This window comes from Propithecus coquereli, unplaced genomic scaffold (genome assembly GCF_000956105.1).
Source record: "Propithecus coquereli isolate 6110/MARCELLA unplaced genomic scaffold, Pcoq_1.0 Scaffold246, whole genome shotgun sequence".
NCBI lineage: Eukaryota > Metazoa > Chordata > Mammalia > Primates > Indriidae > Propithecus > Propithecus coquereli.
The window spans coordinates 2,135,213-2,136,770 of record NW_012148019.1 but is presented as its reverse complement, the minus strand read 5'-3'; the positions used below and the strand labels follow the sequence as shown (position 1 = coordinate 2,136,770).

Sequence of the window (1,558 nt, the reverse complement as noted above, 5' to 3'; positions counted from 1 at the left end):
CTTTCTTCTTCTGAATGTTTGGAATATTTCATACCTTAAAGAATTTCATTAAAGGGAACTAGAATAAGAATAATATCTCATACTGTCATAGCACTGACTATGGTGTCAGGCACCATTCTAACTGCTTTACTTATATTAATTCCTTTAATACTCATAATAACCCTATGGGGTAGGTTATATTATAATCCCAATTTTATAAAAACATGGGCAAACTGAAGCCCAGAAAAGTTAAGCAACTTTCCCAAGGTTGCACAGCAGTGGTTTGGTTCAGAGTCTGTGCTATGTATCCTGTCTCCCTATACCTTCCTCTAGAAACCAGAAAGTAATAGCCTGCAAACCTCATTCAAAAAATTATTAATGCTCAAACTAACAGTCTGTCTCCAAGCGAAAGATCATGTTTTATTTTCTTTCCATCCAGAATGAGAAGCCAACTAAATTCAGATAAAGTAAGCTATATGTGTTTTGAGAATTCAAGAAGTTAGCATCATATTTATCATTTCAGAAGCTACAAAAGCTTTTCCTCTTTCTCCTATATATGCTACACAAACTTTAAGCAACTCACTTGGCATTCTTTTCAGCATCTAAAAGAGCTCGTGCCAAATCCCTGTGGGCCTTCTCTACTTCCTTTGTTAATTTCACATCATGTGCCCGAACCAGACACAGTTCTCTGAAATAAAGCAAAGAAATTTTAAATTCATAGTTGGAAGCTTCCAAAAGTTTCTACTTGGGAAATCAGGTTTATATCGATGTATCTTCTCAGTTATTATGCCTACTTCCCTTCCTAGTTTTTCCACTTTATAAACCAAATCAAGAAATCTAGTGTACATTCTGGGTGGAATCTTGACAGGTTTGGCTATGGAATCAGGCTGGCAAAAAAAGCAGAAAGAAGATGGGGGAGGAGGATCCTCCAGAATGGAGCGAGGCAGATGCTGCCAGGCCGCCATGCTGCTCCACCCCACCCCGATACGCCTCTCCTGTCCTCTTTATCCTCACCACTAACCACCTCACCTCGAGGGTAGATGATCACTAACCTTGACTGTTACGTAGTACTTATTCTCTTTGAGATTTGAACCTTACCATCCATAATCATGACACTGCTCTGGAAAGCAGATTAAGATACGCGTCTGGAACCTCGAGGGAAGAGCAGGAGTCTTTTCCCTGTCAAACGTACTGAGAGCCTTAGTTTTGTGTTAACCTGCATTTCTCTACATCCTTATCTACGATATCCAGTTCTTTCTGTTCTCTTGCTAAACATGAAAAGAAGGCAGAAGAGCCTTTACCTTTAATCATTCCACTTTCCCTGAACAAATGACTTTGCATTTTGTTTTGTGTTTAAGATAATTGCAGTTTTTACCTGGTCAGTTCCTCAATAACATGCTTAAAATTACACAGTTCTTCTAAAATGCGCTGGTCCATCACTCGCTGAGTCACCAGGTCTTTGTAGAAATCAATCATCTGCCGGGCAATCTGGTCAAGCAATTGTACGTACCTCTCTCTGCATGAGAAAGAAGGGAAAAAAGACATCATGCAGAAGGAAAAGAAAAAGGAGCCAGAAAAT

The 1,558-nt window shown here is 39.3% G+C and overlaps 1 protein-coding gene across 1 annotated transcript in view; it reads right to left on the bottom strand.

Moving 5' to 3' along the window:
- AXDND1 (axonemal dynein light chain domain containing 1) overlaps window positions 1-1,558 on the bottom strand; it is a 104,449-nt gene that overhangs the window by 73,942 nt on the left and 28,949 nt on the right. The window contains 2 exon segments of the mRNA XM_012646528.1: window positions 563-667; window positions 1,355-1,493. Coding sequence (XP_012501982.1) covers window positions 563-667; window positions 1,355-1,493 — 244 coding nt within the window.